The sequence below is a fragment of the Mchenga conophoros genome, linkage group LG20, assembly GCF_057382185.1.
Source record: "Mchenga conophoros isolate Kocher_MC1m ecotype Shallow Benthic linkage group LG20, M_conophoros_male_GT1.1, whole genome shotgun sequence".
NCBI classification, from domain to species: Eukaryota; Metazoa; Chordata; class Actinopteri; order Cichliformes; family Cichlidae; genus Mchenga; species Mchenga conophoros.
This window is the reverse complement of record NC_140545.1, coordinates 30137237-30162966: the sequence shown is the minus strand read 5'-3', so window position 1 is coordinate 30162966 and position 25730 is coordinate 30137237. Positions and strand designations below refer to the sequence as shown.

Sequence of the window (25730 nt, the reverse complement as noted above, 5' to 3'; positions counted from 1 at the left end):
TCCAGTGCACTTGTCATCACTTTCATTTGCACAAATCCAAGTAAAATAGTTTACACAATAGTTAGGCAACAGTTAACAACAGTTCAGCCTTCCTAACCAGACAAACGCCTGCAGTTTAAGTGTAACTAAAACTTAAAAATTAAAGGGTCTTGAGAACAAAGTACAATATATGCATTGTGATAGAGTGGATGTGGAAAGCATCAAAACATTAAACATAAAACAGCAAACATTAGACTTCAGTAAAGCGCAAGCACCTTAAAGCTGCACTTAAGATGTTGCAGATATGTGACTGCTAACTATGTGACATTAGCTTTTCTTTCATTTTGGACACTTTGGAATGGTGACAGTGTACAGTCAACTGAATGATACCCCAGTCAGACAAGCTTAGAGACCAGCCGGTGACCATCTGGCAATCACTGTTCATGAGAGGAAAATCAGTGTTCCCCAACCAGTTGCAAGAGGTCACCAGCAGTTGCTGGGAAAATATTTGCTAAAGCCCCTAAAGGCCTAGAGACCAATCAGTGACTCTCATATTTCCCCAGCATCACACCTGTTGCTAGGGAAAAATGTGTATTCCCTAGCTGGTTGGAAAAACCTCTTTCTGATTGCTTTGCTTGCTAGCATATTGCTGTGGTCCCCCATAGCTTTCATGGGAGTGACAGAGTTGTCTACAAATATTGCCCAGTTGCTCTTAGAGCTGTGGTGAAACTGTGGCAAGTGCAGTATAAACTGGAAACCAGGACCATTCACCTTCAGAGTTAAAAGCTGCACCTTTTAAAACATGTTGACTACATCGCTGATGAACAACTTTTAATTGGAAGGCAAAAGTCTCAATTTCTAGTTTGCATCACACCCTTTTCACAAGTTGTACTACAATTTTTTGCATAGTTAGCAAAAATTGTGGGAATCTGCTTGCAACCAAAGCAATCAATATGTTTTTGTTGCAGGATCTTGTTTGCAACAGATTTCACCCAGCAAGAGCCAACAATCTCCAGAAAGTACAATTTTGTTTCCTAGAAATCTCAATAGTTATGTCTCACCAATGGTCCTGTTGATGCTCTCATTATGGGCAGTAATATTAAAAGTAATCCTCCTCTAGATACTTCTATTTTTGTACTTGTTTTGAATGTAATGCTTTGTTTCCATTGCAAAAAGTAAAATGAGCTTAACAATAGCACACACAGCATTCATTGTTTTCTAGATGCAGTGCACAAATATATCTGCATCTCTCTATCTGGAGTCAGCGCTATCTGTAATGATTTTATGGCAGCTTATCAGCCTGAAGTTGCAGTAGTCTATCAGGGACCAAAAAGCACTGCCACGTTGGACCTAATTTTTTTTTTCCACCATTTACCTTTGAAAGAATGTGTAATGCAAATGCAGTGAATTCATTGGTGGCCACTTCTCTTGTGACCGTAGTATAAATACGTAGCAGAAAAAGCAATGTAAAAATAAACCGTAAGATTTATTAACTCAACTTCACATTGTAAGGCAAAACATTACCTGGTTTTGTAAGGCAGTACAGGTTAAAAGGCACAATTTATTCCATCAGTTAAACCATGACAAAGTACTAAACAAAACAAAACAAACAAAAAAACAAACAAACAATATACTTTTAAAACCGAGCACAACATATTATTGGGAAACTTCTTTAGCATGTCTGCCTGTGACTTTTTAAAAGTCTCTGTGTATACAGCCTGCCAAACTTGGTTATACTGGAGTAAATTTTAAAACTTGAAATTTCACTCCTGTAAATATGCATATCCCAGTGTATAAAACAAACCCCATATATTTTAGTTTTGCCACAAAATATTTGAGAGCAACTCGAAGGAAAAGCTGAACTCTTTAGAGGAATTATATTTAGCTTTTTTTCTGAGTTCATTTTATTGTTAAGAAACATAAAATAAAAAAATAAAAAGTTAAACACTAAATATATGACAGTGTAAGGCCTGTTGTAACATTCATGAAATACTGACATGATTACTTTGCCATTTCTAACATAAGCCTTACTGCACACACTGAGGACATGCATAGGACACAATGGAATTGAAGTTACCCAATAATGAGCTATAATATATACAGCAGTGTACTTCTAAGTGTCAGTCTTACAGAAAGGCAGTAAGCCTAGAAGATCACAATGCTTATGGTTTTATCTGGCCTTCACTGAACCATGAAGCTCAGCTGCAGCTGCATACATGTACAAAGTGATGCCTGAAAACTCAGGCTATCAATCTGTAAAGACCACACCTGCAGATTTTTATTATAGATATATATACAGTATTCAGCTACTTTAGGGTTCCAGTCAAGTTAACAGCTTCAATGCTGATTGTGTATAAACATACATGTAAAGACCCTGGTTTAATTAGAAAAAAAAAACTGAAGGAATAAAGATTTAAGGGGTTGTTAAATGGCCTCCTGTTTTGTAATAGTTGGTTGAGGGATGGAGGTTGGCTGCTTGGGAACAGTGGCTATGACCCCCTGAACCATTTTATAATGTTCTGAGCTGGAGGCAGCGGGTGGAGATGGAATTGGGGTTTCAGGAGTGGCTGAAAAGTAGAACAGAGAGAGCAGTTACTAATGTGGAGAAACTACAGCACAAGCAGGTGAATATTTATTATCTTACAGTGTGACGCAGGGGTAACACAAGATTCCAATAAGGAATAAGCACTTTTGTGAAATTTGTCAGAGCATTAAATATGCTCAGAAAGAATAACAGAAGTTTTCTTTTACAAAATAAGCCAGATTAGTTTCTGTGAACAACTTAGGGGATTATTTTACCAAGCTTATTTGGTCTTCCAGCTACCTGACTTGGCTGCACATGGAGCTGCGTGAGGAAAATTTGATGGGCTCTCTTCATTAAAATACAACTGATTAATGATTGTGATCACCTTCATTAGACTTGAAGTTTTTACCATATGTAGCAATAAAAAACCCTGACAGTTTTAAGCTAATTACAGACACCAAATCTTAAATGTAGCAATGCATTAATGTATTTTGTGCTTACAGATTTGACCATTATGGATTGGCGTTGGCATATTGCTGGTCACTATAACATTGGTGCTGAGGTGCTCCTGAACCAGGTGAGGATGCAGAGAGTGAGGTGCATGTGGTGCTTCATTAGCAGAACCTGGAAGAAAAACCCCAACAATTGTCAGTTAATCATAATTTATTACTGAATAGTGGTTTGATGCAGTTCTGTCCACTTAATGCAATGCCTACTGTTTCAGAATTCATGCTATAGTAAATTTTGCTAAACCTATCTGTACTGACAACCATTTCTCACCTCCAAGAAGCATTTCTTGAAGCAGATTGTCAATCTTGGCCATGCCGAAGAGTTTCACAAACTGGATCTGTTCAATCATTTGCCAAGTGATGCTCTGTAGTGTCGGCAGGAGCAGGAGAAGCTCTCCAAAACGGCCTCGAGAGTCATATTGCCTGTCGTTGATGTAGTCCTCCAGGCTCACCTGGACCTGGTATCGCATCCGCTTGATCTTTCCAGGGTCACTCAGACCTTTAGCATCTATGGGCAAATGTTAGCAAAGAGAAATGTTTTGATGACCAACATCTGTATATAATGTGGTCTAGCTGAGTTTTTCAAGTTTTCACTCAAGTTAATGGCTTGGAAAGAAGCTCAAGAATCTGAAATGTTTGTCAGCACTAATACCTGGGTCAAAGAAAACTATGGCTTTTAAGCAGGCATATTCATTGTCATCTATCTGAAGCTCTTGGAAAGGAAGCACCAGCTCATCCAGGATTCTCACTGCTACTCTGCCCACCTCCAACTCTGGGCAGTTTCTGGGAATGATGTGGTCATTTCCTGCAGGAGAAACACATTGAAAACGCACCATTGGAATAGGGAAAGAGCATGATTATATGCAATATGAGTGCAGTATCACACTGCCTTGTGTGTCAGTTTTACCTAATAAGAGGATGTCTTTGTAAAGCATGGACCTCTTTGCAGCACCGAGAAGGAGATGTTCTCCTGCATGAGCTCGAAGCAATGCCACCTGCAATGAAAGTGAATTAAAAGACAGTTTGCTATGAAATAATAACTCCTTTATGTTATACGTGTTTATATTATAAAGTTCTGTCTGGGGGTTTTTAAACTCCCCTTGCATGAATCTCACTGGTTGAACTAAAATTGGCAAAGAAGGCCATCTCACTGCATCAGCAAATCAGTTACTAAGGCTCGGTGATCACACTGTTAATGATTCTGCAGTTTTTTTTTTTTTCAAGAAGCAGTGTGACATTAAAACCAGCTCATCATGTTCCAACTGAGGATTAAAACACATTAACCATTCTGGTTGAAAATTTTAAGAGAGAGTGATGAAAACCCCCGTCATCCTTAGAGACTGGAAAACTATTTTCTCCTCTTTTCTTTTTTCTTACTGCAGTGTTATTTGATTAAGGAAGAACATAGTCAGTGACAGTCCCACAGCCACGTGTCCCTCAACCCTCGTTATGGTTTTGAGTATACTGGTTGATGAATGACTAGAGTGTCTATATCACTGTGTGCACTCTGTCTGTGTATGGGTCTCACCTGGTCATCCAAGGGCAGGTCACAGAAGGCTGGGATGTACTTGGCCCACTCCACTAAGACCAACAGCTGCTGTTTCATAGACTCACACACATCTGTGATGGTGGCGATCTTTTTAGTCCGTATGTCACCATTGAGTATAGGAGCAGGGGATGTGATCTACACAGGAAAATGCATTTATGAAGTCATTTGAGGTCTTGTTACAGTTACAGTAGATATGAGCCCCAAACATGATGTACGGCCACCTTACCTGTCTTGACAGTACGTCTGCCTGGATGAGTGCGTTGATGGATGGTAAACTGCTGTCTTCATAGCTGGATCTCCTGGTGCTGATTCTGTCTCGTTCGTTCTGTACAGCTAAAAAAAAAGAACATTCACAGATTTATAATGTGGCAGCAAGATGTAGGTTGCATTTGCAAAGCAAAAGATAAAAGTGGAACTTTCATGCAGTTATATTTTTGTAAATGCAAGAAAAGTGTTGAATTTTCTCATTTCCTTTGTTGCACAAACACGGAACACAGAGTGATTTGAAAGAAAAATATGTCTTCCAAGGTTGTCATGTTTATCAGTATATGGCTGTTATTGCTTGGAAATGTTTGCTCAGCATAAGCTGGTCAGAGACTTAAGCACTCCGTGGAGTGAACATTAACAAAGTAGTCCCCTCCTGGGTGTTGCAACACATTTAGACAAGTCATATCAATTTAGTGGAGACAGCTCAAGCTCTGGTAGTGATTTGCTGATTAAATTCTCTTTTGTTTTGAGAGGCAATAGATTCTATTGTTTTAACACTAAAAAATTCACATAGATTGACTTTTTTGACTGGTTTAGTGAAGAGATAAAAGTCATCTACCTTCTTTCTTCATGCCAGCTCTGAAGCACTTCTTCAGTCGGCAATACCTGCATTGATTTCTCTTGTCTTTGTCCACAATGCATTGTCTGTTAAACCTGTAAAAGTGAGTGGATTAAGTTTGTTTGTGCTATCACGGATTTAAAAAGGAAACTTAATGAAGGAATCAATACAAAGTGAAGCAATTGGATACAAATTGAAATAGATGAAGTAAAAATTCCAGATGCTTTCTTTTTCAAGTAGCTTAAGCATGAAGAATATATACATATATATGTAATGATTGCATCCATCAACATTTAATCACAAGACTGTAATCAGAAGATTGCAATCTTTGCTTGTCTACACAGTGGCACATAACTGAGAATTAATTGCACTGGCTAGATGTCCATTGCTTTTTCATTGTCACACAAACAGTAGCAGTATTTTTTAGTTGAAGAGCTTCACTCACCTGCATGAATACATGTGGTTTTTCCGGACGCTGCGTCTGAAGAAGCCCTTGCAGCCATCACAGCTGGAGGCACCATAGTGTTTACCTGTAGCTCTGTCTCCACATATGGCACACAAACTGCCTGCAGCCAGGTGGCTCGCGGCGTTCATGTTAGTGCTTTCAGCTGGTGAGGAGTCTGACATGAGAGAGAGAGAAAGGGAAAAAAAGGCTCATCAGGCCAACAGGCTTTTAGGTGATTAGCTTTAAATCACCGGAACAAGATGACCTGAAACTCGAAGAAGCGTCTTTTTATTTTTTTTTAATATGACTTTATTTCTAATCATATGCCAGACAGCAAACTTGAACTGCCAGGTTGGTTTAATTCTAGGCGTGAAAGACCGAAGTGAAGACACTCATCAGCTCCACTGACAGCTGATCAAAAGCAGCCCTCCAGAGAACTGCAGGGATCTGTTAGCAGCCTGAGTAGCTCAGATAGCGTCAACAGAGCTCAATTGATGTAGGTTTGATTACCTATGAAAGGCAATCGATGGAGACAGTTTTTGTGTAAGCCACTCTCACAGTCACCAGAACAAAGCTGATTATCATAGAGTTTGCCATGACACATGCTAAAGAAATGTACAATATATAAAAGTGGTAGGCTGGTTCTTGGAGAGTCACTTTTACATATTTGTTCAATGACAGAATATAATTGTGTAAATTATTTAAAAAAAAAAGTTTTGTGCTTGGATAGGTCCCCATTAGGCTTTCTTTTTTTTGCTTCTTTGGAAATTTTAGAATCAGGATCAGAGCCAGATGTCATGGGAGACTGCATATACAAATAGGTTGGTGTCACTGTAAGCGCATATCCAAAAACGACATCCATTCTCCTCAGTTTAGACTCTGTGGGAACAGACCGTTTGTAACAAGAGAAGGGTGATCATGATACTAAAGCTACTGCTTCATCACTGAATGAAGATCAATCCCCTGTAATCAGTCTGACACCACATCCCTGTACAAGCTGGAACAGGTTAAAATTGGTTGGGCCAAATGACCCAAGTGCACTGAGAATACATCAGTCTCGTAAAACAAAATCTCTTAATGTTTTATCACACCCAAGGTGATAAAAGAAGACCACTGAACAGGATCATCTCTCTACGAGCAGGAGCAGATGGACAAATGACCCCTTTTATCACTTCACGCCAGAACTCGCGCTCTCCTCTCCCGACCAAAGTTTTAAATCAGTAAAAGTTTCAAAGTTCAAAGGCAGCGCTGCTTATATGACACTCACCTGCACCCAAGGGGAGCACTTGCATGTTTTCGAACTCTAGCGTGGTATAGGCTGGGTCCAGAGCTTCGCTGTAGTCTGCCATGTCCATGTCTGCTAGTTCTTTAGGCCAACAAATTCTCAACTACTTGACTGTGGGACAGAAAGACTTGTCCAAGAAAGTAGAGTGCCCCCCTCCTTCTCCACCTTCCTTTCTCACACCCCCACACACCTCAGCAAACCCCCCTCCTTCTTTCTGGGTCTAGCTCCGCCCAGTGACAGGACAGCTCCTTGGCCCAGTTGAGTGGTATATGGACCTACTGGTGTTAGAGAGGTGAACAGTGACTGACAGCAGAGCTGGTGTCCTTCTCTTCCTTCCCTCATACCACTAACCAGAGAAGAGGTGGAGTGTCAGTCCGGTTGATGGTTAACCAGAGTGTTCACTGGTGAATCACAGGGTTGTTTTTTTTTTAAGAGATAGCACAGCTTTGATATCTGCCATCGCTGCATGTCAGTAATGGATAAACATTTCCTCAACCTGAGCTATGTCAGTTCACTCCTACTACATCATTTGACACCATTTTGAACTTTTCATTTTATAGCTGACACTTTCCTTGCATGCCCATATCACATGCACACCAATTAAAGCTTGGATATTGGTACAAACGAAAGTGCCTGCAAAAAGACCTGGAATTAGGCGGAAAGTAACTAATTCCAATTTTTATGAAATTTTACAAATTTTGAAAGCACTTCTGTTTGATGCTACTTTACATTTCTGCTCCACTGTGGAAAAACATTACAACTTTTTTCTTGCCTTTTAGCTCAGCAGCCCCCCTTGTCTCCCCTCTGCAGGTCAGCTAAAACACTCAGAGGCTGCCTTTTGTTGCTTAAATATTCAGAAAGCTTGTATGACTCCAGGTCCAGGGCTTCCAACCGATCCTCACAGATGCTCCTCTGCACAGATAGAATAAAAAATATCGAAACATTCCTCTGGTTTTGTTTTTGATATTTAATATTAACTGAGGCTTATTCAGGAATCACTCCATGACAACAGACATAGTTTGCACATCAATATATTACGGAAGTTATTAATTATTATTTTAAACAGAGGATAAATCATTATATCGCCTAACTGCTTATAAAGCAGTTTAACTTTAGAGCCAGCTTGATTACCTTGACCTTGAATAATTGCACTGTACTTTAATGAGATAAAAAGTAGAGGAAAAATACTTTTACCACCACAAGATAACCACAATCAAATAAAATTAACCACTATATTAAAAACATACTTCCATGTGTATTACATTGCTCAGAAATCTGAGTTAATTCTGCCATAATTAGCGGGGAAAAGCACAAATGATGCCTTTATGTAAAAGCCGTCATTGTTTGTGCAAGGTTCACGTGAGGCTTTTTCAAAAGCTCCAAGCTTGTTGTAAAGGCGGCTGCTCCTCTGAGAGACAGCTTAGATGACTCAGAGGAGCCTAAAGAAGCCTTTTAGAAAAATAAAAAGAGTAATGGTGGGTCAATTAATCATTCTTTACAGAAATTTTACATTTAATGCCACAAAATATGCAATAAAATGCAGTGAAGTGACACCGGCTTGTTTTACAGTTTACAAGGTTACAGATTTATTAGTTGTGGGTAACATAAGTGGGTATAAAAAAAAAGCATGAGCAGACAGAGTGAATCTTTTAGAAATGCACAAACATACGCAATTCTGAAACTGAGATTTTTAAAGGTAAACAGTGACCAGAGTTAATCAAACATCTGGCCCCCTCTGCCCCCGAGGATGGAAAATAGTTCAATCAAAACCTGAGTTACAGAGTAGAGAGGCCAGCTTGATGCCTAGATTAAAATCTTTCATCCAAGCCACCAACTTTTGCTCCTATCCAGTTGTCTCTTACAGGAAAAGGCCTTATTCATGACAGCAATACAATGCCAAAGCACAGTCTGCACACATTACAGCAGCATGTCTCCCCAGTAAAAGAGTCCATGCTAAACTATCCAGTCAGCAGTCCACATATGTATTATGAAGCAAAAACTAACACAGAGGAACCTGTTAAGGAGTTCATTTAAAAAAGTAAAGCATTTAATCTCCTCAGTTGTTTTCTATTTACAGTTATTAAAAGAGGTGATGATAAGTAGCATTAATTATGCCTAGTGCAAGCTTTGTTTTTTTGTCAGGTTTCAACATTTGATATATTCATTTTGTTCAGTTTTTTAAGTTATAAGTTAAATCATTTGAAAATCATTGAATTTTTCTTTTTTTTACATTTTACAAAGTATCCTAAATCAGAACTGCTGTTTACTAGATAATTTCTCTTTTTTGGTCCATAAATATAGAAGAAGTATTACGAAGCCATTTCTAAGGCTCTGGGACTCCAGTGAACCATAGTGAGAACCTTTATCCACAAAGGGAAAAAACTTGGAACAGTGATGAACCTTCCCGGGAGTGGCCGGCCTACCAAGAAAAGCATCAACGACTCATCCAGGAGGTCACAAAAGAACCCAAAAACCTGCAGGATTCACTTATCCATGTTAGGGTCGGGATTCATGATTCAACAATAAGACAACAATAAGAGACCAGGCAGAAATGGCATCAATGGGAGAGCTTCAAGCAGAAAACTGCTGCTGACCAAAAGGAACACAAAGGCTCGTCTCACATTTGGCAAAAAACATCTTGATGAACCACAAGACTTTTGGGAGAATCTGGACTGATCTGGAAAGTTTGAATCCTGTTACATCAGGCGTAAAACTAACACTTTCATAAAAGAACATCATACCAACGATGTGATGGTCGGGGCTGCTTAAGAACCTGGACGACTTGTTCTAACTGACGGAACCATACTTTCTGCTTTCTACCAGAAAACCTGAAAGGTCATGCATGCTTGAGTTATGCAGCAGGACAATGATCTGAAACACTCTACCGTTCACCCTCCAATGTGGCTGAATTACAACAATTCTGCAAAAAAAGAATGGTCCAAAATTCCTCCACAGTGATGTGGAGGAATGTGTGGATATACAGTGGGGCAAAAAAGTATTTAGTCAGCCACCGATTGTGCAAGTTCCCCCACCTAAAATGATGACAGAGGTCAGTAATTTGCACCAGAGGTACACTTCAACTGTGAGACACAGAATGTGAAAAAAATAAAATAAAATCCATGAATCCACATGGTAGGATTTGTAAAGAATTTTTTCGTAAATCAGGGTGGAAAATAAGTATTTGGTCAATAACAAAAATACAACTCAATACTTTGTAACATAACCTTTGTTGGCAATAACAGAAGTCAAACGTTCACTATAGGTCTTTACCAGGTTTGCACACACAGTAGCTGGTATTTTGGCCCATTCCTCCATGCAGATCTTCTCGAGAGCAGTGATGTTTTGGGGCTGTCGCCGAGCAGCACGGACTTTCAACTCCCGCCACAGATTTTCTATGGGGTTGAGGTCTGGAGACTGGCTAGGCCACTCCAGGACTTTCAAATGCTTCTTACGGAGCCACTCCTTTGTTGCCCGGGCGGTGTGTTTTGGATCATTGTCATGTTGGAAGACCCAGCCTCGTTTCATCTTCAAAGTTCTCACTGATGGAAGGAGGTTTTGGCTCAAAATCTCACAATACATGGCCCCATTCATTCTGTCCTTAACACGGATCAGTCGTCCTGTCCCCTTGGCAGAAAAACAGCCCCATAGCATGATGTTTCCACCCCCATGCTTCACAGTAGGTATGGTGTTCTTGGGATGCAACTCAGTATTCTTCTTCCTCCAAACACGACGAGTTGAGTTTATACCAAAAAGTTCTACTTTGGTTTCATCTGACCACATGACATTCTCCCAATCCTCTGCTGTATCATCCATGTGCTCTCTGGCAAACTTCAGATGGGCCTGGACATGCACTGGCTTCAGCAGCGGAACACGTCTGGCACTGCGGGATGTGATTCCCTGCCGTTGTAGTGTGTTACTGATGGTGACCTTTGTTACTTTGGTCCCAGCTCTCTGCAGGTCATTCACCAGGTCCCCCCGTGTGGTTCTGGGATCTTTGCTCACCATTCTCATGATCATTTTGACCCCACGGGATGAGATCTTGCGTGGAGCCCCAGATCCAGGGAGATTATCAGTGGTCTTGTATGTCTTCCATTTTCTGATGATTGCTCCCACAGTTGATTTTTTCACACCAAGCTGCTTGCCTATTGTAGATTCACTCTTCCCAGTCTGGTGCAGGTCTACAATACTTTTCCTGGTGTCCTTCGAAAGCTCTTTGGTCTTGGCCATGGCGGAGTTTGGAGTCTGACTGTTTGAGGCTGTGGACAGGTGTCTTTTATACAGATGATGAGTTCAAACAGGTGCCATTCATACAGGTAACGAGTGGGGGACAGAAAAGCTTCTTACAGAAGACGTTACAGGTCTGTGAGAGCCAGAGATTTTCCTTGTTTGAGGTGACCAAATACTTATTTTCCACCCTGATTTACGAATAAATTCTTTACAAATCCTACCATGTGAATTCATGGATTTTTTTTTCACATTCTGTCTCTCACAGTTGAAGTGTACCTCTGGTGCAAATTACTGACCTCTGTCATCATTTTAAGTGGGGGAACTTGCACAATCGGTGGCTGACTAAATACTTTTTTGCCCCACTGTAAGTAGTAAGTAAGTAACATTTATTTAACTCTCCTCTGCAGCTGTGCACTGTCATTACTCTGGCAGCTTCACTTTATATCCTACTTTATTTATATAGCACCTTTCGAGACAAACAAAGTGCTTCACGAAGAAACACCAGAGCATTTCAAACAAAAACAAACAAAAAGTTAACCAAACACAATTCCATTGCATGGATCTTAATAAAGGAAATCATCATCTTAAAACTGCATTTTGTATTTAGTCAGGCTATTTTTGATCTAAGATTAACATTAGTTTAACGATCTGAAACATTTGAGCGTGACATATATACAAAACCTAAGAAATCAAGAAGGGGGCAAATACATTAAACACTAAGTGTAGTAAATCTCATGGTTTCCCTGTACAGTGTAAAGACCAGATGAGTAGAAGTTGATGGTAATTTAAAAACTGTTCATGAGTATTTTATTTAAGCCTCATATACAAAAATATTTACTGTATAATTTAACAGTTTTCATTGAATGTAGCTACACTTTAAATTACATGTGAAGGTAAATGTGCCACTTTTAAACTGAAAATAATGCAGCATTGGTCATTAGGCACACGTGCACTCAGTGAATGATTTTCATGCCCAGAATCTGATTGTTTACATAAATAACTTTTGTGTTTGCGCAAAGCAGAAAGCACCTAGTACAAAGTACCTAGTACATAGCAATAGGTCAACGATCTCAGGTTCAGACGGACCTCAAAAGCACTAAACCCCATGTAGGTGAAGTTGTTTGTCATGTACTCAAATTATACGGTGGGCTCATAAAATTATTTTTCTTCATGCAGGCAAACATCCATGCCTGTAGGCTTCTGTGTGTGACTGAGAGATGATTTGCTTAATGATTGATAAAAACCCCTCTTACTAAGAGCCAATCAGAAAGGAAAATGGAAGCAATCAAGTTCTGATTAAACTACTGTTTTTCTGAATGTCAGGAAAGGTCACAGATTCATTTACAGTTAAGCTTTCATGGTAATTAGACACTATAAACAATGCAATTAACGTAGACCAATTATCAAAAAATGATTAGCAGCTTTGTGCACACTCCTACAGTGTGCACAGGTGATTGTTCTGTATCAGACTGGAGCATGTTGTTTCACTTGTGTGTGCAGAGGTCATCCATTACAACATTGCTTCATGTTCGATCCATGCTGCTCTTCTGCAATGCCCATATTTGCTCAAGAAGTGTGCTGATTATTTCAAAGCAGTCAGCGAGCGGGGGGAGAGGGAAGAACTGATGATTGGAGAATCAGTGTGGAGCTTTGAATGAGTCACTGCAGCAAATCTTATCTCCCCCTATCATTAAAGTACTTGTATCATTGCTGCTATCTTAAGTTTCTGTGAACTCCTCAAGGAACAGTCATATATGGGACTATAAAATATAATCTGCATGGTTATAGCTTTCTTAATCATAAACCCACAAACTGTTTTGATATGTTAGAAAGGGCAGGCTGAAATTCTTCCGTGACTTATCTGTGATTTGTGTGTGTGTGTGGGGGGGGGGGGGTTAACATACTGTACATTTCCTCAAACTGGACTGACACGTGCAGGCTCTCTGGGCAGCTCACGTTCTTGCTGATGCCAAATTCTAATGTAGCCACTATATTTAAATTAATTAATTAAAGACTACAACTCATCTTAGGCAACATTTTTCTAAAGGTATAGTTTAATATGACTGTAAATGTCAGTTTAGCTTGTTTAGTGTAGCATAAAGACGGCAATATAAGGAGAAGCAGCTAACGCGTGTAGTTAAAACAGCTCCAGTAGCTATGCTAATGTGTTACTAATTTTATTTCATATTGCTCATACAGTCATTCAGTCTAATGCTAAGAAGTAAATCATTCATTATTCATTAATACTGGTGGTAAGAAAATGTTATATAGCTGTGATAAAACAGCTCAGTGTGTCAGTGTTCCTGGACACAAATTTCCTGTTCTTGTTTTCGTGTCCCTGAAAATAATGTTTAGTTATTTTTTTTTATTAATTTAGAAAATAATAATAAATTTCACTTTCTTTTTTTCTTTGTCCATCTAAATGAAAACACAAAAACAATGTCAAACACAGCAACAGGTGGCGGTATAACCCTAACTGTATAGAAATGTTTGCAAAAATAAATGATTCGATGGTAAACAGCCTGACTGTAAACAAGGAAATGAAGATGCAATGATGAGTTTCTGAAAATCTTAAACCTGGACAAAGTTTTTCAAAAGCTTACATTTCTGGTTCAAAATGGCAATATACATAGAAAACCTATATTTACCAAGATATATGTGTACGTGGGAAAAGGGGCTCAATTTATAGGCTAATGTAGTGAAGTATGAAGTCATACAGCATGACAATTCATTGTTTCCATGAACTTGAATAAATACACATCTTTTAGGTAACTATTTGACGTTTTTCACTTGTATTATTTTTCAGTGTTTTTTCTTTCTTTTTTTTGGTTTGTATATTTTGTTATAGTTAGCATGGTGATGCAGTAAAGAAACTGTGCATTCACATGCTTCTCAGATGGTCATGTTTCCGTAGTTTGGGAACATTCTTCTGACTTTGTTGTATGTTTTTAAGTGATAAAAACACACGTGTTAAAAGAAGATGTGTTATTGTGTGTTTTATTGCTGTTTTATTACACTGAGCATTCAAAATACATACTGTTGGCTGTTTACAGTAAAATATTGCACTGACCTGACCTGTAGGATTATTGCAAATAATCTAGGTCACTTAACTCGGACAGCAACTGTTGTACTAAAACTGGCTACATTTCCTCTCCAGAGCACTCATATGATCCTTTATAAATAGGAGCAAAACCACCAAGGTCAGATTGTGTAGTGTTCTGAGAAATTACAAAAAACCAAGAGCATCGCAGACTCTGCAGGCCTCAGTTCATGACAGTACAGTTAGGGAAATGTTGAACAAGTGTGGCTTGTTCCTAAGCCGTACTTGTGCAGGAAAAATGCAACGCTGCATCTGAACACACATTTGGTGAAAACACATCATATCATCACAAACATTTCATACTAGCTGTCAAACACAGTGGTGTAGTAGTAATGATTTGATTTGGAGCCACAGAATTTGGGCACCTTGCAGACACTGAGCCTACTACGAATTCTTGTGCATACCAAAGTATTCAAATTAGAGGTCTCCTGTGCATAGAGACAGTAATTGCAGGTACACCTGTTGTAAACAGAAGAAATCAAGGTATTGCCATCCTGACTTTACCCTAACTGAAATGTTATGGTAGGACTTTAGGAGAGCAGTGTGAACCAGTTCCTGCACAGAGCAATGAAGCAACATTATAAAAAGGGTGAGCCACAATTCTTCTACACTTCTGCAGTTATAAATATTATAGTTATACAGAAAATTATTACTTTAAGTTATTGCTGCTAAAGGTGGTTGTGCAAGCCATTGAATACTTATTGTATGCTTAATTTTCACTTTCTTTTTCTTTTCTCAATGTTAGAGCATAGATAAGCCGCAATGGAAACTTGTGTGCATGTGTACTGCATACAAAACAACTACTATCAGGTAAGTGCCAGAACTTTAAAGCCCAGGGTCAGGTCATAATGCTTGTGGTGCTGTAATACTCAAAAAAAATCTTTATGACAATTCGAACCCCCCAAAAATACAATCAGTGACTTCTATTTAAAATATAATCAAGAATGCAAGATGTGTAGTCAGTGATAACATGATAACTTTACTAGTTATTTTCCAAATTGCTGAACTCCATTTTCCAATAATGTTCACATGAAATGGCAAGCAATAGAACTGCCAAACACCTCATGAAGCAGTCAGTGATTGAGTTAGCATGCTAACATTGTACCTTTCTATGTAGAGATGCTAACATATTTGAAGACTCTTTTTTTTAATCGTGGCAACAAATCTCATTCTTAAGGCTGTTACACAACCAGGTTCCCAAGACAACAAGCCTATAACTCGGATTATACATGTGATTTTGATTAGGTTTTTATTACCATGTTATTGCCTCTTTAAATATAGGAAATTTTAAAACCATAAAAAAGTTAAACATTACTAGTTGGGTTCAGTATGTAGCTGTCATGTGTATTAAATCCTGACCAGACATGGCTACAATGACAGTTACAATAACACACCACTGTTGTCATTTGTTTCTATTGGTACTTTAGTACTGGAGTTGTGTTGATGTGCGGGGACCAGATTTACTTGGCAATTGTGATGCAGCAGTTAACAAAACCACTCAAAACAGTCATTCATCAACAGTAATCACATTTACATGTGACAGCTTAAGCTTATCAGCAAGTCAATAGTGTGTGATTCAGCTCCATGGGGGCAGAATATGCATACAATTAATGATTTTTTTTTTAATTTATTTGTCTTGTAGCAGCTTTTTCTCTGGTTGTATTAAATGCCGTTAAAGGATGATTGTCTTGCTTTGTTTTTTAAAGTAGTCAAATGCAGGGATTGTTTGAGTGCTATTTATAACAAAATATAATGAAATAAAGTGAAATAAGTAAGGAATTTTTTCTTTTTTTAATGTAGTGAACAGAATATAAATAGAGTCTTAAGCCAAAACTGAATTTTGATAAAAGCTGCAGCTCAGCTGGCAATGGCCATTTGACTTTTAAATGAAGTGGGAGGCTGCCATGTTAAAATGTGATGGGCTAGACTGAGCTGTCTTATAATCAGTCACCCAAACTCTTGCCCCGAGGCTAAAAGTCAAAGGATCGCTGAGACCTGATGTAATACATGTGTGATTCTCCCCTTTGAAATTTCAAACTCCAGTTTGTGAACAAAGTCCTGTCTATCTTCTGAATAGGAATCTCCGACCACTGACCAAACTCCATTTGTAACCACTGCCTATTTGTACCTTCTCCTCAATGACTACATTTCATTTCCCCAAGTCCGATCTCAAAGGCAGGCGGCAGGGAAGCAGCATAATAAAATCAAAATGCAGAAACCAGCAGCTGGGAGGAAAAAAGACGAACGTGGTGGCCTGGAAGAGTTAATAAGATGTGGAATATAAACTCTCCGGGGACTTATTTTGCTTCTTTCAAAGAGAGCTTCACCTTAGTGGAAAAGCAAGGCATAACCAGGAATGTGTTGATGTTGATAAGAGGAAAACAGAAGGAAACAATGTGCTGGCTGCAGCAGATTTAAGGCCGGCAGAAAAAGCCTGCTGCAGTAGATGGAGGAGATAGGTGAGTAGAGTGTCATGGCAAAGACCTTGTCAACAGATAGCTATCTGCAAATAACACAGCTTATGCAAGCCCGTGTGGTTGAGTGGGGGAATATCATATTTTCTGGGCTAGTGGAATATTCTGTTCCTATAATAATGCAGATTTATCATTTAAGAAGATTGAATTACTGTCTTGCATCATTTTCTGATGGTTTTATGTGAGCATGTTTATTCAGTAAAATTGTGTTATGCGTTACTCCCGCCTCTGTAGTGGAAATTACTTTGACAAAGCTCATATAAATATCTTATTTTTCCTGTCAAATATTAGCATTCTACTTACACAGAGAAGATAATGCAATCTCAGAGGCCCACGAAGCCTTACTCATTAAAAGCCAGTTTGTCACCTTTATTTACACAGTTTTTAAAGTTTTGTGCTAAAATGACAAATCGGATTGCCAAAGAAATCCTCAAAGAGCCGTCTTCATGTTAATTAAAACGATTTCAAAGTTTTATCATTTAATGTTTACAACCACTCTCAGTTTACTTTTAAATTAGCTTTCTGAAGATGATTTTCACCGCGGCTGAAATAAAATCTTTTCAGTGAAAGAGCAGGCAAGTTGTCAAATCGCCCTCATGATTACTGTTTGCTCTCATGTAATGATAAACCAAGAGCGTCTATTAGTTGTGTCATGATATTATAAGAGGTTAAAGATTTAGCTAATAAATTAGATAGGCTGATGGAAAATTATATTACAACACCCTTTTCCAGTTTCTCTTTGTGACTTCTACCCACTTAGCAGACCACACTGTATTTCTGTTTAAAGGCACTTTACTAAGGTGTATTTCTTTACAGATATTAACTTGGGCCACCAGTATTTCTTTATCTCAAAGATTTATTAGGCCATTCAACCTTTCGGTACGTCTTTCATAAATATAAAACTGAAAGCGACACACTTTACAGAAAAACAAATTCACAAAAACATGTTTATACTTCAGTCAGACTGAAAACCTCAAGTAGCCCCTGTGCACTAAATAAGTAAACAATTACATCAATAAACATGAAGACCTATGCACTACGTAAATCAATCACAGCATGTGATAAGGGTCTGTAATAATTAACCCTGTTTTGCTGAAGATTCATTTTGACTGCTTTTCCAATCCACTCTGTCAGCAGCTCTGCTCGGAGCACCTTTATCTCTCTAATTCTCTATAGGTCCTTCAGTGAGCAGCAAATCAATAGACATTTAACCTAGACAGCTCGAATAACAAGACGTGAAGTATTCAACGCTGCCCTGTCAACGTTAAGTCAAGAGTGCTTTTTGTCCAGCATCTTAACTTGAATTGTAATGAACACAATACACACAGAGTGTTGTCTTTATTTAGCAAGACGTTATCATCACAGCATCTGTAACATCAAATATTTTTTTTATTGTTAAGTGAATTAACTCAGTGAGCTCATTTTTCTCACTCATGTTCTCATTTTAGTCCTTCTGCCTGTCACTGAGGTGACCTGATGTTCTCATTTTATGCAGCACCTTAACAGGTCTGTCAGGGGTGGTGAGCAAAGTACTGAAAGTTTGGAGTAACAGTACCCTCACCAAGTGAAACAATACTCCACTCTCGTTATGTTTGAGAAAATTCTCCGCTTTTTAATTTCAGTAAAAGTAGCCACTCTACGGTGGAGAAATACTTTGTAACAAATTGCTACTATGGTGCAGTAGAGGATTACTTGGTAACAGTTTGTTAGAATGGTACACTGGAGAATTACTTTTTAACAAGGCGTCACAATATAGCACAGTGCACTCACCTTGTTATAAGTGAAAGTACTGTATGAAGTGCACAGGAATAAGTATCAGCATAGTTTATTCTATAATAAAACATTACATGTTTTCTTTTTGATAATCTGACTAAGTAAACTATAACTGCAACTAGCAAATAAATGTAGTGTCGTAGAAAGTGTAGTGGAGTAGAGGGAAAGCAGCATAAAATATGGAAACAATGTAACCTCATCGGGTATTTTGCTAAATGAATCTGCTAAACTATGTGAAATGCAGTCAAGTGGAAAGTACAGTATTCCCATCTGAAATTGAGAAGAGAAGAAGTCATATGTAGAATTAAATGAAAAATTCTCAATTGAGGTTAAACTGGAAGGAAGTCCAGTTGGTGGTTAAGCATGGTTTGCTTCTTTTCATCACTAGGCCCTCTACTTATAGTCCAGTGTTTGTGTCAGTGCTGTTGCTTTCATCAGTGTCAGGTAATATGAAATCATTGCTTATCACTGCCATCTTGTGGACATTCAGCAAATCAACACTCAATCCACTTCTCTGTTAACCAGGTTCTTACTACAGTAGTTGTTTAATGCACAAACTGTTGAAGCTCTGAAACGTCCAAAATATTCATGATAGAGTCAACTTATTGTAACACATGTTCAAAGAAGCAGCTCTGGTAGGAATTAAAATACCCTTTTTTTGTCAAAGCAGCTTTGCAACATGTTTCTTTTGAAAGCCTCGAGCAACAACAGAATATACAACAGAATATTGTGTTCATTTTCACAGTACTGTCTTCAATCTTCCAGGGGCTTTACCTCAAAGATTTTAACACACACACAGCAAGAAAAAAAAAACTACAACTAAGTTTATGTGTCTTTTACCTTTACCCGGGTTGGTAAAGTGGAGGATTCCATCCTGGCCATACATCCCTGGGAAAGCTGAGCTCTGACAGTGCGCCGACCAGCTGTGTGAAGGCCCATGAGCCTCGTCGTCTCTCCCAGGCCCGGCCAGGCTGAGGCAGGCTGGGAGGAAAAGCAGCTACTGGATAGTGTTGTTTGCTGGGGCCACCAGGCCGACTGTAAGGGCCCAAGGCACATGGGGATAATCCCCTAATGCCTGTCACAATGAGATTTGATTGGAGACTTGAACACTCGGATTATTAGTGTCAAGAGAACAGTGTGTAATACCTGCTCTCCAAACAGGTTGCTAATTGGGCTTTCTGCCTCTGTTAAATACCCAAGAGGCACACTGAGATTTGTTAAATGTCACATTTGATGTCAGCACAGATTAAGTTTCATTTCATTAGCTGAGTGGTTCCTTCACCCACTAATGTAACTTTAACATAATGCAAGCTTCTGCTATTTATATTATTTCACCATACAAAGGGTCATGTCCCAGCATAAGGAAAAACCCTTACAAGCTAGCTAAAGGGAAAGATCAACACAAAGTTATAAAATGAGGTAACTGATTTATCAAAGTGATAAAAGGAATGGAAAAGAAAACAAATATTTCATGGTGGCAAAAGTGGACATTAGATAAGCCTTGCTAAAAAGGACTTTTCATTTCATCACACTATGGCTCCTTATGGAGAAAGCCCACAATAACTCAATAATAGCTGAGTGATTTTATCTGTCATTTGAGTCATAATCTGACTCAGACCTCATAAGTCTTCCTGTGCTGTTAAATCTTGCACTTATTACATAATATGCAAATGCTGCAGCTTATTTCTTGGTTATGTCTGACTGAAGCTGTGAGGAACATTAAAGTCAAAGTGACACATGTCTTGATTTGACCAAGAGCACTTCAATTTATGTAATTTAGTTTGATTCCTCCAGACAGTCTTACCACATGGGCAAAGTGGGCATGATTTTTGATTTTTAAGAGTGTGTGAGTATCTGTAAAAGCCCTACATTTGCAAGTGAGAAGGCCTAGATGTAAATAAAAATGGACAGAGGTGGAGCCAGAGAGTTTTTATAGGGGTGGCCAGGCAAACAAGTTAATGATTTTTTTCCCCTAGGCAAGTCACCGTGGGCCAAATGTTCAGGTTTGGTCACTTATTTTGACCATATTTCTGGACATACTATAAACTATTTCTTGTTTTTGGGTATTCATATTTTTTTTTATGTGACAATAATCTAAATAGTGGCTGGTTCTTGTTAATATGTGCGAGACCATCAGCTAGAGAAATTGTAACACAGTTTGAACTTGAAAAACAGTTTGTAACAATATGATGTAACTTGATGTAACTGTTAATATGAATGTAGCTACAGTACAAGACAATACTAATCTTCTAGTGTTTTGAGAGTGTACATTAGCTGTACATGTATAAACTGTTAAAATGATTGCTTCAAACAATACTTTCACTTTGAAATAAATACTGACCAGTAAATGCATCTGTTTCTGTATTTGCTCTTTTTTTAAGTGTTTCCTTCATTTTAGCTTTGCTCTTTAGCTCTAGACATAGTTAAATTATATAGGATTATATAGATTTAACTCTTCAGTAGCTGCTTTTCCACCAGCTCACTGATTGCTTTCACTTTTAGAAGTAGGCTAACGCAGCAAGAGGACCCAGGTGAAATCCATGCAGGTACAGAGAGAATAATTGAACTTCAAACAGGCCACAGCCAGTTGCTGAACCAGGAGGCAGCAGTGTTAATTACCAGTAGCCTGTTTTGTTAGGAGGACATCTCCTCAGTGTACTAATTTTTTTAATTTTACTGCAAGAGATTGAACAATTACAAACTCTGCTGCACATTGCAGTATTAAAACTTTTCATAGAAAAGTTCATTTTTGACCTAGAAACATTATCTTGAAGTTGCCAAAGCAACGGCCACATCAATAAACACCAAAAGCAACAAAAAAAATGTCATTTCCCTGTCCATACTAACTCCATCTACAATGATATTTATAATCCAATCCAGAGCTGCAACAAAGCTGTAAATGAACTTGACTTGTTTATAACCTAGACTTTATGACATTGCTTCACCTGAAACATTAAATGCATGACTGAAGCAACGAAAGTGGCTGTTCTGCCACCAACATTTGAAAAATGTGACACATTTTTTGACAAAATTACTTCTTTAGCGACCTATCAGTAACAACCTCTGCCTGTAACAGAAAGTTTCATTATTTAATTTGTAATAATAATAATTGATAATTGTATAAATTTGAACTTTGTAAGCATTACTTTGTTTATGGTTCATGCAGAAGTTATGAGAAGGTTAAACCTTTGCATTGCAATGTGTCAGTGTTTAGAAGTACTATTTTTTTTTTTAAAGATGCCATTATCATGAGAAATCCTCATCTACATGCCAGTACGATGACAAAAAAAAAGAGTGCCTTGAAAAATATTTTGTGTGCATAGCTTGATGTGTCTAATGTAGAATGTGCCCTGCTGTCAAGTCTTTCAGCTTTTTAGGCAAACAGATATCTGCTGAGGGTCTGTTCAACGGCTGTTGTCATGTTTGCATTCACCAAGTGTCTCTGCCCCTCTGCAGGGCTTGGGAGTTTGTCCAGGCTGCGACCGTTAAGCAATTAATCCCATGTGTCTGACACAAACTATGTGTGTTCTATGAGCTATAAGTCACCTTGCTAAGAAGGTTTGTCAGCTTGTGCCCACAGCTGAGTGTGAAGGAGTGAGAAACCTGCTAAAAAAATACATAATTTATCATAATATATTTTATCATCTTGATAAAATCTCAGTAGGAAGCAGACTATTTTCAGGATGTGGAATTATACGGTTTTGCAATAGAAGTAACATGAGCAGAGGTTTGTAGCTTGCTTGGACAAAGAAGCATAGTTTAACCTGAGCTAGGCCAAAAAGAAGCTTAAACTACGCAACTGCCAAAGAATGTATTTACAACATAAATGTCCTGGTTTTGGAAGATTTGTCAAGCATATACTGTAAACAAGTCCTCCAAGAAAAGCTTACTATTGTATTCATTAGAAGTCAGTACTCCAAACAAAAAGAAAAGAAAAAAAAGAAAAGAAAAGAAAAGGTTTTCTGCTTTTAATGTTTGCTAGTTCTGTAAATTAGCAACCAAGATTATAGTCTGCATTGACTCGATAGGGTGTAGCTTAAAGAATCACTTTTCATAGTTTTGCTTTTGTCAACAAATCATATGAAAACTAAAACTGTATTTCTTAGTAATTCAGCCCCTCCCCAGCCTGTCTGTGCTGCTTAGTCACTAGAGACTTGGTGGAAACTTTAGAATAAGCACATTCATAAATTTTAACTAAGTAAAATATAAGATCTCTGTGCTGTATTTTTCTTCTTATTTTACTTTTTTTGAATAAAACTTGAGGTTTAATGTACATTTGGTGAGTATTTAGGCAGCAAATTCACATTCAGTTTGCATTTGCAACAGCATTGATACCAGCACTGCCGTCTTCACCTGCTCCAGATGACACACACCTTTACTAAGTAAAGGTGCACAACCTTTCCCCCCTTACTAGAAGCTGGACACATGAACAGTAGCACTACAAACACGATGAAGCATCTTAAAGACTGATGCCTTGGTCGTTATTACGACTGTTGGGAGGTCAGTAAGTCTCCTGTTTTAACAACAAGTATTAAACAGTTATCTGAAGTGTTGACCTTGCCACTGTCCGCATAAACATGAACAATTTAAGTATTAGCAGCTACCTGCAGGTAGCAACTGGTGGCTATAATAAAATGGTAATGTTAATGTGGTCTTGTCTGTCTGTAACATTAATAAACAGTATAAATTTAACAGGATAACACAGTTAACTGCAGTATTATGTTATTAGGTTATTACTGGGCACGATTCAAAAAACAGCATGAAAATCTGAATTTTCGGATTCTGAACTTGTCATCTAACACACACATACACCGAATGCACTGTGTTGTTGAGGAAAATGTGAGGACAAAGAAGTTGATATTAAGCGGTCCTGTTGTTTCTAAACCCGGAGAAGGAGGAAACAAAGATGCTAGGTTCATTCAAGTCTCCGAAAAAAGCAGCAGCAGGGAGAATTTCATACTTTGAACCAGGAGTTAAAGCTGTATCACAACTGCTTTCATACATATGTCAGGATGTCAGGGGGGCAGTTTGAACTCTTGTTGGCAGAGTTGGGACCACATCTGAGGAGGCGGATGAATCATTTCAGAAAGCTAAAGAAAAATAAATGCTGCAAATTCATCCAGTGAAATTACGCGGTCGGTGTGAATTTGCACATTAAGAATGGGTGAATCCAAAAACTATTTTTAAAGCACAAAATATTCTAACAAATTTTACACATCTGATGTGTAAAGCCTTCAGGATGTCAGTGGAACTTCCATATTATGGTCTCCTAATGTGTCTTCAACTGTGCTCAAGATCAAGGTCAGATTTTACTGAAACAGGATTCATTTGCTGTGGACACGACTGTGAGCCTGCTTAACTTCTCAGTAGATTTAAATTCTCATGGCTTTGTGCGATACAACCACTGAAAACAAAATGCACAGCTTTCTTTCTGTGTGTCACGCATGATGATCACCTGTGACTGTAATTCTAACTGACAAAATAACACATCAAACAAAACTGTATAACTGAACAAAATCATGATGCTCATTGTTCTATACAGTTTCTCTTTATGCTGCATGTACTGTGTCATAATGAAATGAAATCATCTAGAGATTTATGCCGTAACAAAAACCCCTCACAAAACATGAATTGTAAATATAATTAAATAAAAATATTGTCCTGTCAGCAACTAAAATAGCAGCCTGGAAATCTTATCCCTGTCGCTTCACTCTTAACTGAAATGGAAAAGTAAATGGAGCTGGATGTAAACCGGCCAATGCAGAGAAAATTTAGAGAAGCATGGGGTGTTCATTAGAGAGATTAGTGTTAGTATATTCCCAGTTAGCTAGCCCATAGGGGGTTTGCTTGCCAGCTACAAAGTCCTAGAAGCAAGCCTGGCAGCGACAACCTTGAAATACTGCTGGACACATATATGAGTTATTTTCACTATCTGAACTGACTTTCACTTCAGTGGTCACTAGGACTGAAATGTATGAAAATATCACCTCCTTCCTTTGTACAATTCACCTTTTCTGTGTAGCTGTTCCTTTTGCTGAAAAAATAGCCTACATATAGCGAATTGGCATAGTGGCACGAGAAGAAATGCAAGGAGGGAAGGAATAAACGAGCAAAGGCAGACTTAAAACATTGGACGGATATTTTCATTTCTCATTTGGCCAGAGCTTTGTTTAAATGGATTTGCATCCCTGGTGTGACATGCAAATTATTTAATGAATGACCACAGAAGCAAAAACTAAACTCCCACCAACTGCTGCATCAGACAGCTGGTATGATGCCGAGTAAGGCCTCTCTTGAGATGGTTCAAAACAGTTATGACAAAGGGGCGGTTTGTGTGCCTGTAGCAGCGATGTGTCCTTCTGCTGTTTTGTGTTTGCACAGCACCTTATATTGTAGCCATAAAATAATGCAGAGGCTTGTCACAGTGTCATAGTGAGGTTAAAATGTCAGTCTTTTTATGGATAGTGTAACTCTACAGAAAGAATGTTTTCAGAACTCCGTAAAAAATATCCAGTCCATGAGCACAGCTTGTCAAACAGAGCAAGCTTAAATCATTTCAAATCAGCCTGTGAGCCCTGTCACACTCACTGTACTCTTACAGCTCTTACATCTCAATATCTCTGAACCATCATCTCCATCAGGCCCAGCTCCCATGGCCTTTTTTTAACGACCTCCATATCTCTGACACACCTCCTGGATTACAGCCGTGTGAAAAAGACAGACATGTATGGTGGTGATATTTGCACCCTGAATCCCTTGTGATCCAGCAGAGCTCTGGAGCCAAGCAGCTGTTGCACAAAAACACTGAATAAGAAGCAAAAAGAGGCAAGCAGCTGCCATGCTTAGCCTCTTTTTAAACTAGTCAGCCACACGGATAAAAGCAAAAGTGTGTACTCACCAAATGGAAGTTCCATACTTGAACTGACTTGTGAGTTTACATTGACCATGTCGTCCTCTCCTTCCTCCCGAGCATATGTTTTAAATCCACTATTTTCTCCCCTCACCATAAGGTGTAAAATGTGGAAGTCTGGCGCAGGGT

General features: G+C 38.5%; 1 protein-coding gene and 1 long non-coding RNA gene across 4 annotated transcripts; one reads left to right on the top strand and one right to left on the bottom strand.

Annotated features, from left to right (window-relative positions):
* Window positions 1-1446: 1446 nt before the first annotated feature.
* hnf4a (hepatocyte nuclear factor 4, alpha) lies at window positions 1447-25730 on the bottom strand. 3 transcript variants are annotated; one of them, XM_085260427.1, is made up of 10 exons: window positions 25590-25730; window positions 5833-6007; window positions 5388-5482; window positions 4788-4894; window positions 4541-4696; window positions 3920-4007; window positions 3665-3817; window positions 3284-3520; window positions 3005-3127; window positions 1447-2546 (listed from the first exon to the last, which is right to left on the bottom strand). In XM_085260427.1, the coding sequence occupies exons 1-10, from the start codon at window positions 25696-25698 to the stop codon at window positions 2404-2406; spliced, it is 1386 nt and encodes a 461-aa protein (XP_085116553.1). In that variant the 5' UTR covers window positions 25699-25730; the 3' UTR covers window positions 1447-2403. The 3 variants fall into 3 exon arrangements, with proteins under 3 accessions (XP_085116553.1, XP_085116555.1, XP_085116554.1); XM_085260429.1 differs by lacking the exon at window positions 25590-25730 and adding an exon at window positions 19532-19623; XM_085260428.1 differs by lacking the exon at window positions 25590-25730 and adding an exon at window positions 7100-7298.
* LOC146551097 (uncharacterized) lies at window positions 15417-22647 on the top strand. Its single transcript, XR_014890220.1, has 2 exons — window positions 15417-16903; window positions 19437-22647. It is a non-coding gene; the product is annotated as an uncharacterized LOC146551097 (long non-coding RNA).